At 40.3% G+C, this 14,932-nt stretch overlaps 2 protein-coding genes across 2 annotated transcripts in view; one reads left to right on the plus strand and one right to left on the minus strand.

The window, feature by feature from the left end:
* The window catches only part of LOC588117 (solute carrier family 13 member 5), a 47,949-nt gene that overhangs the window by 23,458 nt on the left and 9,559 nt on the right, over positions 1-14,932 (plus strand). Inside the window, exon 3 of the mRNA XM_030980645.1 lies at positions 11,921-12,104. Within this exon, the coding sequence (XP_030836505.1) occupies positions 11,921-12,104 (184 nt within the window). The remainder of the gene's footprint in view (positions 1-11,920; positions 12,105-14,932) is intronic.
* On the minus strand, positions 195-10,757 carry LOC115922223 (histone-lysine N-methyltransferase PR-Set7-like). The gene is made up of 5 exons (XM_030980646.1): positions 10,041-10,757; positions 4,743-4,838; positions 3,920-4,042; positions 1,532-1,685; positions 195-463 (listed from the first exon to the last, which is right to left on the minus strand). Exons 3-5 carry the CDS (start codon positions 4,038-4,040, stop codon positions 388-390), a joined length of 351 nt encoding a protein of 116 aa, XP_030836506.1. The 5' UTR covers positions 4,041-4,042; positions 4,743-4,838; positions 10,041-10,757; the 3' UTR covers positions 195-387.

The following is a 14,932-nucleotide window of genomic DNA, read 5'->3' on the forward strand; positions in this document are numbered from 1 at the left end:
CATGTAGGTGGCCCTCTGTCTCTCCTTCTTGTTGGTGGACCTCCATCTCTCCTCCTTGTTGGTGTCCTAGAGTCTCTCTTTCATGTAGGTGGCCCTCTGTCTCTCCTTCTTGTTGGTGGACCTCCATCTCTCCTTCTTGTTGGTGTCCTAGAGTCTCTCTTTCATGTAGGTGGCCCTCTGTCTCTCCTTCTTGTTGGTGGACATGTGTATCTCCTCCTTGTTGGTGGATTTGTGTTCCTCGTTCTTGTTGGTGGTCCTCTGTCTCTCCTTGTTGGTGGACCTGTATGTCTTCTCCTTGTTGGTGCCCTAGAGTCCCTCTTTCTTGTTCATGTCCTTGTGTCTGTCCTTCTTGCTGGTGAACCTGCATCTCTCCTTCTTGTTGTTGTCCTAGAGTCCCTCTTTCCTGTTGGTGGACTTGTGTCTCTCCTTCTTCTTCTTCCCTTTGAACTTGTCCTCTGAAATGCTGAGGGGAAAAATAATTAGAAATTAGATGAATAAAGCCAAATAATGAGTAGAAACTTGTCCAAAATGTAATCAGTTTAGCTATATCACATGGGGCAATTTTTAGTATTATGGGTAATGTACAGAGGTAAAGAATTGAATCTCACATACATGACTTGTATTGCTTTGTCTATCATGGGTTACAAGCAAAAACATGAAAAGGTAAAATTTGACTTTTATCACATCTGATAATAATCTTGTAATTTCCATCATACTCTAAATTTATCAAAATTAATTTTACCTTTTTCTTCCACGGCAGTTCTCGAACTCCATAATTGTACAGAACTTCGGTCCCTTTAGATATGTTCTTTGTAGCAATTATCCACATGTGTGGATGTGACTTCATATCTAGTATCTTCATTCGGGCGTTCTCCTCCCTCCCTTGTCCATGATTCACGAGGCGGCCGAGTCTATCCCCAAAAGCACACTCATCAGTTGCATCAAGACTGTATTCCAAAGAAAAGTGTACAGTATTGTATGTCATTCAACTAGATGGATGTTCGACTGCGCGCAGTCGAAAATGATGCCTCCACTATTGCGCGATTTACATATTAAGCCCAATTACATAACGTGATCACAAGCTCTTATTGCATATATAATGAGCCCTGTGACCTTTGACCTCATAACCCAAAAATCGAATTAGTTCATCATTGGCCCCTTAAGGTACATACATGGGCCAAGTTTGGTGAGAATCCGTCAATCGGTTCTTGAGATAACACGACCACAAGCTATTTATTGCCCTATGACCTTTGACCGCATGACCCCCAAAATCCAGCTTTAGTGAGGATGGGATGAACCATCCAAAAGTAATATGTAGATTTAACATCTTATGTACAAATTTAACATTTTGTACACAAAGTCTGAGTGACCTTTGACCACACTAAAATGTATAGGCCTCCCTAGCTAATGCATCTACCATTCAAATTTGGTAATGATAGGACGAACCATCCAAAAGTAATAGGTAGTACACATACGGATGGACAGTGCCCGTTTCATAATCTCCTAATAGGAATAAAACGTGCAAACTTACCAGTAGCTTTGTCCTTGATGCTTAAAAAAAAAACGAAAACCAGATGATTCCTCCTCCTCACGTTGGTTGCCTTCTTGGGCAGATATAAGTTGGCCTGGGTACTCCAACAAAAACTCCCCTTTTGAGATGTCTCTTTGTGCCACTATCCCTCTTCCTGTAAGAAAAATTACAGTAAGACATCATTACACCAACATTATGGTACCTCTAAACAACGATAGTTGATTGTTGACGTCACAGCTGAAAGTCATCTTCAACAAAATATTGATTTGCAATTTATTTCGTGCAATTTACTTTCAGGCGCACATCTAGACATTGTCCCTATATACTCAATATGTAGTAAATAAGGATGTCCAGCTCAACTCAATTTGTTTTGTTTCTCACTGTTTTCATTTTGGACACCCTCCAAGAGTTGGGTTTGCAGGTTCTGTACATTGTAGAGTTTGAGGAAGTAAGGATTACAAAAAGTATCCAGGAAGTGTGTCTGATTTTCTTATGCCAGATTCACTATTCTATTTCTTTTATGTTGAGATGGAAATGGCAGGAATTTATATGTTTCCAAAAATCACAGTGCCAATTTGATCAGTACAATTAATTTTGTCAGAATATCTTGACAATGTGTACTCGGACAGACGGTGTGAGTTGCCATTGACACCAATATATGTTATTCGATCATACCGGTGTTTACACAATGCCATCCCTTACCGAACTGAAGGCCTTCGCTAAGCAGTCGCATAAGCAGTCACAAGCAGTCGATATAAGCAGTCGCAAGCCTTCATTTGCAACATGCATGTCAATGTATTGCTGCAAGCCTTCGAAGGCTTGTAAGCAGTCGATAGGCCTTCCCACAGCCAAGTTAATATGCAAATTAGCTTCGACTGCTTATAATGAAGCTCTAAATAAGCAGTCGACTGCTTATAATGAAGCTCTAAATAAGCAGTCGACTGCTTATAATGAAGCTCTAAATAAGCAGTCGACTGCTTATAATGAAGCTCTATATAAGCAGTCGTGTTTAAACCTTCCTAAGCCTTCGAAGGCTTATAAGCAGTCCGTAGGCCTTCCCACAGCCAAGTTATATGCAAATTAGCTAAGCCTTCATCATTGACTGCTTATACCTTCGTCGTTGAATCACCTAAACCTTCGTTGTCGACTGCTTATCCCCTAAACCTTCGAGCGTTGTCCACTGGGTACAAACCTTCGACTGCCTATATTACCTAAACCTTCCGTCATCAACTGCAGCTGCGCTAATTTGCTCAAATATTTTGTGAACAAGTATTTACAAAATCAATGGCCATGCAATTTCCTAATCTGTACAGAAAGCAAACTCAATTTCGTATTGTGTAATTGTATTACTCACCTTCTGGACAAAATGAAGATGTTTAAAGTAGCTCCAGCAGCTAGCAGTCCAGTGCAAAGCAAAGTAGGTCGTATTTCTCCAACACAAGAGTGCTTGTGTGGGACTGTAATCTTGGTAACAAAATTCGATCCTTTCTCATTTTGTTAAATTCTTGCTCTAGAATACTCTCAAAATTCTTCTTTCCTGGTGTAAATAATCTACCCCTTATTCCCTATACTGTGGGTTTTACAGGAAGACAAATCTGGCGAAATTGCAAAGTAATGATTGAAATATGCGCCGTTCAGCTCAGCTCAGAGTCTCAGTGAAGATTTGAATTTGAAAATTACCGGTTGGCCTATTCGCCTTCTACCACTAGATGGCAGCACACATTTGGAAACTGAAGGCCTTCGCGGTCTTCTTTAAAAGTGACTGCTTATCTTTGAAGGCTTATTTTCAGCGACTGCTTATCTTGAAGGCTTATTTTCTACTGACTGCTTAATAAGCAGTCAACATTTTTGGACTGCTTATATGAAAGTCTTTGAAGGCTTAGCTCTCGCAAACTAATAAGCAGTCGAAGACTAAAACAAGCCTTCGAAGGCTTATGAAGTCTTTGAAGGCTTTGTGAAGGCTTAGCGAAGGCTTATCGAAGGCTTATTAAGCAGTTTTCTTTGGTAAGGGATGTTCCAAACAGTAAAAAATGATGTATGTAATATGCCTGGTCAATCTTCGGGATAAAATTGGCGGCGCACAACATGCCATCGAACAGCGCCTTCTAGAACACCAGGTATACATGTACATCCCTTTATGTTATCGTGGTAAGAAGAAATATGGACGGACAGACGGATAACCTAAAAACAGAATGCCTCCGACACACTTCATGTCGGAGGCATAAAACAAAAGAACTTGAGTTGAAATGAATGTGCAAAATATGCAAATTATGTTGTTAAGTTATGTTTCTGCTGTGACATCAATCAAATATTGTTGGACAGTATACGACCTAAACTTGTAGCAGCCCCATGAAACTTAATTATGAATTAAAAAATGATGTTGCTTACCTTTGTTCTCAAACAGCTTGACAATGAAGTGAGGAGGGTCCTTTTCTTTCTCTGTGTATTGTGCTGCTACCTCAAGGGGGTTGGGTTTTCCAACACCACAATGTCTTCTTCTGGTCAGCATGTCTAAAAGGGTTAGAGAAAAATAGAAATGAAGACAAGGCCTATATAAACCAAGAATTATAACAGCATTTAATAGGAAAAACTACAGATGGTATTCATCAAATTTAGTAGGGTTACACCGCTATGGAAGAAGGGATTACATTCCAGTAAGGGAAGTATCAAGTTCCAAAAAGGGGTCCATTATCTATTTTAGTGTATGTCACCATCACCACAAGTGGCCTAATTGGGAATGATGAAATTGGGGGATTGACAATAACTATTTGGCCGCTAGAGGGCGTTAAATTAAATGAATTAAATGCTTGTTTCTGATTGGTTGACGTGCGCTGTTGGCTCAGCGGGTCCAGCTTCAGGTTGTGCTACCTACTTCCGGTCTTTTACGCTGAAATCCTACAGAATTCAATTTTTGCCGGCTAATTTGATCATTTCATCCGCAACGGAACCCCATACTCACAAAAACACTTATTTAAACTGATTTAAATCAATGTTTAAATCACTTTTCGATAGCGTTTTAGAACCGTTCGTTATAATGACGCATCATGATTTTGGCTGATTTCAATAGGAAAGCTATTCACTCGTGCCTGTCCTGGAAGTAGGCAGCACAACCAAAGTAATATAGCGCCGCTATCGGAGAATACCTTACAGCTCTTGTCGATCTCTCGAATTGGTCTTGGATACAAAATTTTGAATACCCAGTGAAACTTACCAGTGACTCTTTCCTTGATCTTGATGCTTGAAAAAAAAAGCCCTAGCCCTGCAACCGCGACTCCTCACATCGCTCGTCTTCTTGGGCAAGTAGTTGCTGCAGGAAAATAAAAACATGTACATATTTTTCATATTGTGTCAGAAAAATTGTGTTAAAAAAGACTGTTTGACCCTACAATGTAGATACACGCACCCGCTATCTCTTGCGATAGCGGTGCACCTACAAAGCTTCCTCTAGAACTTAATTTCCCTGTCTTATTTTTGTTTCTCAATGGAATTGTCATAGATCCAGTCTTGCATGGTCTACAATCCAATGAAAAAATCAGGAAAATTATTTTGACAACCCAAAAAGCATGCAAAGTTTCTGCAGATACTGCATGTTCATCGTTGGGTGTTTCGCGAGCAGTTCAACGCAGAACCCTATGCCAACAACACAAATAAACAGAAATTTGTTTTGTTATAGAGGTCTAGGGTAAATCGTTGTAATCAGCATTTTTTGACATATGGTTCTATATTCGCTGTCGAAGTTGGAATGCGCAGTGCGTGGCCACGCACGCGCACAGTACACATTCGCATATAATCCAACAGCACTTGATTGCCCTGCGTTAAGCATTTGTTTGAGCGGTTGCTATCGAAATGTACAAGCCGGGACCGGGGTCGTTACATAGGCTTCGACAGTGAATAGGAATTAAGCTTCATGCTTTGTACATGTAGGTGCAAGCAATAGCGGGTGCGTGTATCTAGGTTGACCCACAACAATGCAAAACAAAAAAGTTTGACCTTGCAATGATTCCAATGTCAAAATTACCGCTAAGACCAGAAAGATGCACAAGATATTATATTAAATATCGAAGCAAGACTGATCATATCAATCATCCACTTTGACTATTCTATTTTGACACACAGTGACAATTAATAATTTTGACATGGATTTTTACATTTCATTCAAATTGGCAACAATTTTTTTTTTTACCGCGCCTGGCATATTGGCATTCAAAATCCATGAATGTCACCCATTACTATATGATACAAAATCCCCCAAAATGAACAAATGATAATTTATATGGGTTTGAACTCAATTATTACCTTTATGTAATACCTAATTTCAAATTCTTTGACGTCAATTGAAAGTTTTCCACCTCCAAAATACATGATTCGATTGATAAATCCCAATGTACTCGCATATATTGGTGACACGGGTATGTGCCGCTACAAAGACCCCCTTTTTCAGAGCCAATTTTTTAATGAGGGCCGCTCGGCCAGGCCGGGCCGGTTGCCGCTCTCAAGGGTTACAAAATTATTTCCCCCCTTCTCTCTTGCCGCTATGCGGCAAACTCCCAGTTCCCAAACCATATGGCATCCGAACAGTGCGGGCCGGATTTTTGCCCAGAACAGCCAATGCATGAGCGCTGTACATAGCCGCTGAGCGGCGCTCATAGACACATACATGTACACACGCAACAAGCGCGGTCAATTCATGACATGATGGTCGAATTCTGACCCAGACAAGAGTTCCATATTTATACCCCCTACTAAAACATGAGAAAAGAACTTGATAATAATTTATTTGATTTTTTTGGATGTTGAACTTGAAGAATAACACAATGTGTTATGTAATATTTAATGTTGTATCCATTAATGTTAAAGCTATTTCGTCCAGTATTTCTGTCCTAGCGTTAGGGTTAGGGCAACGCGGACTCAGGTGGACTTCCAGTAATTTAAAATTCTATCATAGTCTAGACATAGGTCTAGTCTAACTAAGTAGATTCTATCAGTCGTTAATTTTTTTCAGCGGGGGGGGGGGGGGGGGGGGGGGGGGGGGGGGGGGGGGGTGGGGGGGGGGGGTAGATCTAGATCTAGGAGTAGGCCTACTAGGACTAGACTCTATATGGAACTCTTGCCATGACCCGTTCTCAAGACCCTATTTTTCACTCAACTTGTTGCCCCCTAGGCTATAGCAAGGCTAAGCCCTATCCTTTACTCAGGGGAGGGCCAATTAGCCCTAGACTCTACTAAACTAGCTGAGTAGACCCTACTAGCTTAATTTGAGCTGACTGCGGCCAGGGGCGTCGCCAAAGGGGGGGGGGGGTGGGTGTGGGGGGTGCGAAATTGCGCTGCCGTCGGGAAAACAAAGAAAAGGGGGAGGGGAAAAAAGAGAGGGAAAGGGAAAGAAAAGAAAGAAAGAAAAGGAAAAGAAAGGAAAGAAAGGAAAAGAAAGGAAAAAAGGAGAGGAAAGGAAATTAAGAGAAGAGAAAAAGAAAAAGAGGGAAGAGAGGAAAGAAAAGAAAAGAGAAAAGAAAGAAAAGGAGAAAAGGAAGAAAAAAAGAGAAAAAGGAAACAAGGGGAGGTAAGAGCCTGAGAGAGGGGGAGGGGGGGTTGTTGGGTGGAGTCGTCTCGTCGAGGGAGCAAGAAAGACACGCATAAATAAATTGCTGTGTCGGGTCAGCCGTGTCGGTATTCTTGCTCGATCCTCGGGTACTATATAAATGCAGGAATTTGAAGTCGGCGAGATGTATAATGTCGGTTGGCCGACAATTTTTTTCCCCCTACTAACGGTGACGACATCGAGAGAGACTACAACTATAATACTTGTACTTTCTAGAAGTTTGACTTTCCTATAATATCAGCTAAAGAAATCAGAGGTTTAAAAGTTTCGGGTAAACTAAATTCAAACAAGGATTAGAGTCAAGAACGGTACAACGAATCGTCCTTTTTCTCTAAAATGTTAATGAAACGTCAAAGCTTTCGCGCTTTGCGCGGAACATTATTTAGATAAGAATTAAGAGTCGAGAACGGTACGACGAATCGTCTACTTTCTCTATATTGTGATGAAACGCCGAAAAGAAAACGTCAAAACTTCCGCAAGTGCGGGCGGGGAAAAACTGAATTCAGACAAGGATTAGGAGTCAAGAACGGTACAACGAATCGTCCTTTTTTTCTAATATGTTAATGAAACGCTAAAGCTTTCGCGCTACGCGCGAGAGGGGGAAACTTCATTCAGACAAGGATTAAGAGTCGAGAACGTTACGACGAATCGTCTTCTATCTCTAATAGTTTAATAAAACGTCAAAGCTTCCGCGCTTTGCGCGATTGGGGGAAACTGAATTCAGACAATTAAGGATTAAGAGTCAAGAATACTACACTGAATCGTCTGCTTTCTATAATAATTTAATGAAACATGAAATTTTCCACGCTTTGCGTGGAAGGGTGGAATCTTCATTCAGACAAGGATTAAGAGTCGAGAACGTTACGACGAATCGTCTTCTATCTCTAATAGTTTAATAAAACGTCAAAACTTCCGCGCGGGAGGGGGTAAACTGAATTCAGACAAAGATTAGGAGTCAAGAACGGTACAACGAATCGTCCTTTTTCTCTAATATGTTAATGAAACTCCAAAGCTTTCGCGCGAAGCGCGATAGAGGAAATCTGGATGCGGACAATTAGGGCTGATTAAGAATCGAAAACGGTACAACGAATTGTCTTCATTGTCTAATAATAAATACTACAAATTTAATGAAACGTCTAAGCTTCCGCGCTTCGCGGGAGGGGGAAACTTCATTCAGACAAGGATTAAGAGTCGAGAACAGTAGAACAGATCGTCTGCTTTTTCTAATAATTTAAGGAAACGTCACAGGGAATAATTTTCCTCAATTTTTTGATTAGCAATTTCAGGCGATGGATAATATTTCAAATGATATTCTGTACATTTCTATGGAAGAAAACTGCTACACAAAGATATTTTGTATAGCAGTCATGCAAAATGCATAGCAAATTGCGATGCGATACCAGGAAAATTATTCCCTGCGTCAAAGCTTCCGCGTTTCGCGCGATTGGGGGAAACTGAATTCAGACAATTAAGGATTAAGAGTCAAGAATACTACACAGAAGCGTCTGCTTTCTATAATAATTTAATGAAACATGAAATTTTCCGCGCTTCGCGTGGAAGGGTGGAATCTTCATTCAGATAAGGATTAAGAGACGAGAACAGTACCAAGAATCGCTTTCTCTCATAATTTAATGAAACGTCTAAGCTTCCGCGCTTCGCGGGAGGGGGGAAACTGAATTCATACAAGGGTTTAGAGTCGAGAGCAGTACAACGAATCGTCTTCTTTCTCTCATAATTTAATAAAACGTCAAAGCTTCCACGCTTCGCGCGATTGGGGGAAACCGATTTCAGACAATTAAGGATTAAGATTCGAGAATACTACACAGAAGCGTCTGCTTTCTATAATAATTCAATGAAACGTCAAAGCTTCCGCGCTTCGCGCGGAAGGGTGGAATCTATAAAGTCAGATAAGGATTAAGAGTCGAGAACACTACAACTAATCGTCTGCTTCTCTCATAATTCAATGAAACGTCAAAGCTTCGCGCGGGAGGGCCCTTTGCGCGCTCTTTAAGTGATTCGCTTCTCACTACCCCCTCCCCCTAAAATAGGATCCAAACTAGATCTACGCGCCTGCATTTAAATATATAGTCTAGATCTAGCTATGATACTGACTAAGTTAACGAAATAATTCTTATATTTATGTCAAGGAAAATGACAATTTGCGCATACGCAAGTAGATCTAGATCTACTATAGATCTAGATTCTAGATAGACTAGATCTAGATCTAGATCTAGTTCATAGAAAAAATAATTTAGCCTTCGGCCCCGGGTTGATACTAGTATTGATAGGGTTAAATTTGTAGACACAGGGACATTATTACATTTTGTCGGTAATTGGTGGCTAGTTTTGTCGGTAATCGGTGGTCTCTAACTTACACCCCCCCCCCCCCCCCCCCCCACTGAAAAAGGTCTAGCGACGCCCCTGACTGCGGCACACCCCCAACAACAAATAATTTGAGTAGACTCTACCCACCCCCGCCCCGGATAGATCTAGGCGGTACTACTACTAGCCTAGATCTAGTAGTAGATCTAACTTAGATCTAGACCTAGGTCTAGATGATACTTGATACTAGATCTATCTAGACTAGGTCTAGTAGGGTCTAGTATAGACTCTAGTAGAGTCTAGTACTAGACTCTTCTACTTCTAGATTCTAACTGTTAGACCTCTAAATTGGAGAATTTTTTTTTGCCAAGCCAAGGCCCAAGACGTACTAGATCTAGTATGAGAATCACACAGGGTCGACTCTCTATGCTTTGCTGGAGTGGATCTAGTCTAGACTTTTCTACTCTAAAGTCAATTGGCTACCACTCTCATGAGTGTCTCAGCCCCATAGTAGTACGGTAATAGAAGTAGTCTATGAATATGATTAACAGAAAAGAATAAAATATCCACATATAGACCCTATAGGCCTACCTGAAGTTCAGACAACCGTCCCGACTTGCATGCTGCTATAGCCTGCATACCGTACCGTACCGGCGCGGGAAGCTTGGGCGGCAACGCCTGGGCTACATTCGTGGAGGTCCTAGTAACATCTTGATCTGCTGTGTAGCGGTGTAGTTAGGAGACACCTTTTGCTATATATTACGGTGCAAGGGAGACAATTTTATCGGCAAATATATGTATATATTACTGCGCATGTGCGAAGATCGCGATATCGCATTGGAATAAACTACCTTAAAAAAGAGGGTGCTTTTCACACCATAACGGATATATATTTTTCTTTAAAAAAATAATGAGCAAGATGCACATTATTACGTTGTTAGAATCACATCTGATCTTAGAAATGAATATCCCACACATATACGATTGAGAAAGCGAGATATATCCCATAAACTTTGTGTCTCTCAAATGCACTGTTATATCAACGCCGAGTATACACCCCCATATTTGAAAGGGTTTCTATTTTAAGTTGATGTACCCTTGTATCAAATGGACGGTGCGAACATTGAGCTACAATGTTAACATGAATATTCATGAAGCATTTTGGACACCGTTCCTTGTAAAACTGCATGTATGGGGTGTTGAAACGTAAAGGAGACACGAAAATGTCTCCCTAATCTGGGTGTCTCCTATAAGTAGGTATAATAACACCGGAATGTCTCCCAAATGTCAGATCTTTATATATATATATATATATATATATATATATATATATAGTAAAGCTACATACACTTAACTGAAGGAAAGAAACCTACAGAAAACGGACTGGATATTATTATTGAAAATACTATTCTAAACAAGAATGTACTACATGTACTACATTACGTTACAATTTCACGAGAGAAATAAAAGAAGACTAATAGCTTGAGAGGAAAGTAAAGAACTAAGAAGACAAGTAAAGGGTGTAAAAAGGAAAAGGAAGGGCAAGAGAGAGAGAGAGAGAGAGATAGCCTTGAGCTTTTGATCGGCTAATGAGTAATAAATGAAACAGATTTTGAGCGTAGTAATTATCTTTCGCCGGAGAACTTGCATAAGGAGCTAAAACTTGATGTTTTTTAAATCAAACATTATGGGGAATAACAAAAAACGGCTGAGCATTTATTGCACTAATTGCCAGAGGAGCATTCATGTCTTCCACGAGGCCGCACTTTTGGATCAGAGAGCAATTTAATTGTCGGTGGAGCATTGTCTTTTGCGGGGTACTTTTGGGGAGGAGCAACAATTATTGTCGTAGTAGCCTTTGTATTTTACGGGGCACTTTTTTAGCAGAGCAAATGTCGGCGGAGCAATTGTCGGTGTCACCGGAGCAAGTGTCGCGTCGGCAGAGCAAATGTCACCGGAGCAATTGTCGGCGGAGCAATTGTCGGCGGAGCAACTGTCGTTCGAGGAGCATTTGTCATCGGAGCAATTGTCGCGTTTTGCGGAGCAATTGTCGGCGGAGCAAATGTCGGGGGAGCAATTGTCGGCGGAGCAATTGTCGGCGGAGCAAATGTCGGCGGAGCAATTGTCGGCGGAGCAAATGTCGGCGGAGCAACTGTCGGCGGAGCAACTGTCGCGGAGCAAATGTCGCGGAGCAATCATCGCATTTTGCGGAGTAAATGTCGTCGGAGCAATCGTCGGCGGAGCATGTGTCATGGAACCTCATCAGCCCCTCCCCCTCCTATATAATAGAAAGAGCACACAAAATCAGATTCTACAAAAAAAAAATTAAGAACACTTTCAACTCCCCATGTACTACTACGTCTGGCAAATCACGCCCCGAGAGCAAGCAACGGTCTCGATGCTTCCCTGTTGACCGTTGCTTGATTTTTCAATCCATACAATGAGTCAACCACGAGATCGTCTCTTTCCAGGTTGATGTTCGGGTTTATGTCGACCACGGCTTTCTTATCCATGTGGATGAGCAACACGGCGACGACCGCGATGATGATCCCCATCTCTCAGGCTGTCCTCGACGAACTCAAGTCTAGCGAAAACGATGAGGAGACAGGCGGTGATGTCGACAAAAATGACGAAAATGGAAGTCCAATGTATAAGGTCAGTAACGGGTTTTGTCGTTTTACTTTGATGGAAATCTGCTACTGGACTCCTGGAAAGCATGCATTTTCAAGATATTGCACAATTTTTTTTTTTTAATTTCATTTATTCTTTTTCTCTTCATTCCTCATTCACCTTTTTTAATGCAAAGGTCTATCGATGTTAGCCAACGATGTGTAGTTATGCATGCATATTATTATTATTATTGCTTTGAACATGGTCATTTATTCTTGTTATTTGTCATTTTATCGGCATGGCAATTACACTGACTGTATTGCATGAATATCAATATCAATGTTCTTCTCTCTCTCTCTCTCTCTCTCTCTCTCTCATTCTCTCTTTGCCTCTCTCCCTCTTATTATGTCTCTCTCTCTCTCTCTCTCTCTCATTCTCTCTCTCTTTGTCTCTCTCCCTCTTATTCTGTCTCTCGCGCACCTCACTCTCTCTCTCTCTCTCTCTCTCTCGCTTTCTTCCCTTTTTCGTATCAACTTCCATACACTCGTCCTTTTAACAAGATGATTGTCACCGAGGATTGCTATTTAGTCAGTGGCGTATACTTTCTTTCTGTATATTTCTTTTGGATCATAATATCGAAAGAATGGCAATTGCATTATAACGAGAAAGAAGAGCGAAAACAGAGAAAGAGAGAATAAAGGAGAGGAATGGAGGGAGAGAATAAAAGTATGAGACAGAGAATATGAAAAGGGAATAGACGCAGAAACAAAATAAGGACCATTAACATGATTTATCAAAGAGTCTTAATAGACACGTCATTCCGAAAAGCAGACAATAAAATAATACAAAATAAATAGACATTGAAAATGGACTTTGAACTTGTAGGAATACTAAAAAAAAAACATAGTCTGCAGACATTCATGTTTTGTATAAGGGTAATAATTATATGCATGTAAACTAAGGTATATCGGCAGTCTTCCCCTTCACGATCTAGAAATGTGACGATTTTATACCCCACTTATACTAGCGACACCGAAACCAGACATACGGGAAAGAAAAAGAGAAAATGAAATGTTGATTATCGGGGGGTTTTGGCGATGTAAACTAAGGGATATCGCCTGTCTTTAATCCATCTAAATCATGATCTAGATCTAATATTATGGCCATTGATACCCTAATTACACGGATGAGACATCTCCTCCTTCTTCTTCTTCTTCTTCTTCTTCTTCTTCTTCTTCTACTTCTTCTTCTTCTGCTTCTGATTCTTACATTCATTTTCATCCTCATGAGTTGAAATCTTCTTTTAAAAGTGTACCAACAGAAGACTCAATTGACGGTGTTCAGATACTTGTTTAAAGAGAGGATTGAGTTCTGACAGGGGTAAAAAGTATACCTTCTTTGATCTTTTTTTCGTTGTATTGTCCTCTGTAGAATAATATGTCTTTGGATTTCCCGAAATTCTTACAAGAATAATAATAGATGAGCTGAACTTGATTTGATTATTGCGTGTCATGTCATCATATACATATAAAAGAGATGACGGAATTTGGAAGCGTTCGGCTCAATTTTCTTAATATACCCAAGGGAGAGAGAATGAGACAGAGAGAGAGAGAGGGGGCAGAGATCGAGGGACAGACAGAGACACAGAGGGCATTAGGAAGAGCGATTTGACAATTTTTCTTCCTTAAAGAAAAAGTTGAGTTGAGCTGGTTTCCGAGCACATGGGATTGAGCGATTAATTGATTGGTTGGTTGATTTTGTTTTTTTATTCTATGCAAAATTAACAATGCATAATTTACTTTACAAAACATACAATTAGGGTAATTTTCATAATTATTGTGAATTAAAAGAACAGCTGTCTGTTGTTACGGCTTGGAGTAATGATAAGTGATAAGTTGGCCTAATTGACCAATTCCCAGTGAAAAGCACAATGCAATGCACACATAAATGGGCACATGGGACTATACACTATACACCCACGTGTTGCATGAATATTGGACCCAAACACTTCAGCTTTTTCTCGTCATGTTTCGAATATGAGAGCATTTTAAAGAGCAACCCCTCTTGGGGAACATTTCAATTATGATGTTCTTCCAAACTGACATGAAAAATAATGAGAAAGCTATAATAATTTCCCATCTTTTGACTGAACTCAATATTAAATAGCCATGGGTGATGGGTCTGCGATGATGTGTCTTCTGAGTAACAACTTTGGGAAATAAAAAGACCCTCACCTATACACCCCCCCCCCCCCCGCTTTCTCATAGACTTGATTTCAACGGCTGTTGTTGTCATCAAATAGAAGACATGAAAATTGATCGTCGCGTAAAATGAAAACGATGTATCGACAGCAATATCTGAGAAGATTGATACCAATGAAGAGATAGGATTGAAAGAAAACTAAAACCCTGGGGATTTCTTTTTATTAGAAAAATAACTTTGCAAATCGTAGCAAACCGAAAATGAAAGGCTTATCGATAGACACCGCGAGGTATTACTAGTTCAAATATATGGGTAAACTTTTGCATTATCTTTCATTCAATTAAAGTGATGAAACCTTGAAAGGTAGCTACTCATGAACATAGCGCTTTGAGAGAGATAGTTGTGACACCTGCGCATAAACGCATACGCGAGCCCGGTGAGAAACTAAATCAATGAGCTCCGAATTTTGTTTTTTGAATTTTTTTTCAAAGGAGAAAAACACTCCTAAAATGGATCTATTTCTGATTTAAAAAAAAAAAAAAAAAAAAAAAAACGTCGGCCATCTTGAAAAATAGCCCGAATGTCAGGGAAAATGTACCGAACGGCCATTTTGAGCGGCCATTTTAAAAGGAAAAAAAAAAAAGGGCCTCCTCCTTCCTATTTTTCGAAAA

This window comes from Strongylocentrotus purpuratus, unplaced genomic scaffold (assembly GCF_000002235.5).
Source record: "Strongylocentrotus purpuratus isolate Spur 01 unplaced genomic scaffold, Spur_5.0 spur5_scaffold_11, whole genome shotgun sequence".
NCBI classification, from domain to species: domain Eukaryota; kingdom Metazoa; phylum Echinodermata; class Echinoidea; order Camarodonta; family Strongylocentrotidae; genus Strongylocentrotus; species Strongylocentrotus purpuratus.

Coding starts and splice junctions, on each gene's coding strand:
- LOC115922223 (XM_030980646.1), bottom strand. CDS start 4,040: ATGCTGACCAGAAGAAGACATTGTGGTGTTGGAAAACCCAACCCCCTT. Junction 1,686..3,919: donor CAAGCTGTTTGAGAACAAAG/GTAAGCAACATC, acceptor TTTTTCTTACAG/GAAGAGGGATAGTGGCACAA. Junction 464..1,531: donor CATCAAGGACAAAGCTACTG/GTAAGTTTGCAC, acceptor TTTTCCCCTCAG/CATTTCAGAGGACAAGTTCA.